General features: G+C 44.0%; 1 protein-coding gene across 1 annotated transcript in view; it reads left to right on the forward strand.

Annotated features, from left to right (window-relative positions):
* Positions 1–986, forward strand: part of LOC135111904 (uncharacterized) — a 1,427-nt gene extending 441 nt beyond the window's left edge. The window contains exons 2-3 of the mRNA XM_064025601.1: positions 485–508; positions 817–986. Of these exons, the coding sequence (XP_063881671.1) occupies positions 485–508; positions 817–986 (194 nt within the window). The remainder of the gene's footprint in view (positions 1–484; positions 509–816) is intronic.
* Positions 987–1,408: the final 422 nt, after the last annotated feature.

Genomic DNA, 1,408 nt, shown 5'->3' on the forward strand with positions numbered 1-1,408 from the left:
GTGGGAGAAAAAAAGAAGAAGAAGAAGAAGAAGAAGAAGAAGAAGAAGAAGAAGAAGAAGAAGAAGAAGAAGAAGAAGAAGAAAGAAGAACAAGAACAAGAACAAGAACAAGAAGAACAAGAACAAGAACAAGAAGAACAAGAACAAGAACAAGAACAAGAAAAATAGTAATAATAAGAAGAGCGACAAGATCAAGATAATATACAAGATAAAGGATACCAAGAACAAGTCAAAAGAACAAAAAGAAAAAAACAAGAACAAGGAAAAATGGCAATGAAATATAACAATAATATTTTTTTCTCCTTCAGGATAAAAAAAAATAAAGGAAATAACAATAAAATATGAAGTTTGGAGAAGAGAGAGAGAATACAATTATCTACAATTCTCTTTCTCTCTTTTCTAGGAAGTAAAAAAGTTGGTTGGTGGTGCAGGGGAGGGGGAGAGACTTCCAGGCCCCTACCCCCTCCTGGTGCTCCTTGTACAGCAGACACCCGCACTGTGAATCCCGGTGACGCGGGGAGTGATGTGGCTGTGTTGTGGTGGTGGTGGTGGTGGTGACAACGAGATCATTAATAATGATAATAATAATAATAATAAAATAATAATAATAATAATAATAATAATAATAATAATAATAATAATAATAATAATAGTAATAACAATAACAATAGTAATAATAATAATAATAATAATAATAATAATAATAATAATAATAATAATTATTATTATTATTATTATTATTATTATTATTATTATTATTACCATAAGCAACACCACGAGGCAGACACAGGCAGAAGTCTCCACTTTCCATGTTAGGTCACACCAGCAGCAGTGTAGTGTCCAGGGCAGTAGTGGCGGCAGTGGCGGCGCGGGGGCGGCGTGGCGGCGTGGCGCGGCGGGCCTCCACCTGGGGATCAAAGCCTCCACTTTTTGCGGTGCCGCAGGATGAGGAATCCACACAAAGGCGCACAGCCAATCGCCGCTAAAGGGAGGCCGACACGTCCCCGCCGCGCAGCTAAGTGGCCGTTTTCAGGCTTTTTATTTTTTTCAACTCTTATCTGATATTGCTGGATTTCGGCAACAATAATGACGGTAATCCGGTGGCCGCCAATTTACAGGTTTTGGGGCGACGCGGTGGTGTCCCCCGTGGTGGTGGTGGTGGTGGTGCGTGTGGGCGTGCGGGGCATGATAGGCTAGGAGGAGGGCGGGGGAGGCACACACGGATGTAGGGCTGCTGATACAGTTCAGTGGTGGCGCCGCAGCTTGACAGGTCTGCAGCAGGGTGTGTCATGCTGGGCCACAGCACAACCCGGCAGGGGTGGGGGAGGTTTGTTAGTGGCAAGGGCAGCAAAGACAGCGAGGGTGTTGTCTCCCGCGGCAGGGGACAGCGCGAGGTGACGGCGCGGCG

The sequence above is a fragment of the Scylla paramamosain genome, chromosome 22, assembly GCF_035594125.1.
Source record: "Scylla paramamosain isolate STU-SP2022 chromosome 22, ASM3559412v1, whole genome shotgun sequence".
Lineage (NCBI taxonomy): Eukaryota > Metazoa > Arthropoda > Malacostraca > Decapoda > Portunidae > Scylla > Scylla paramamosain.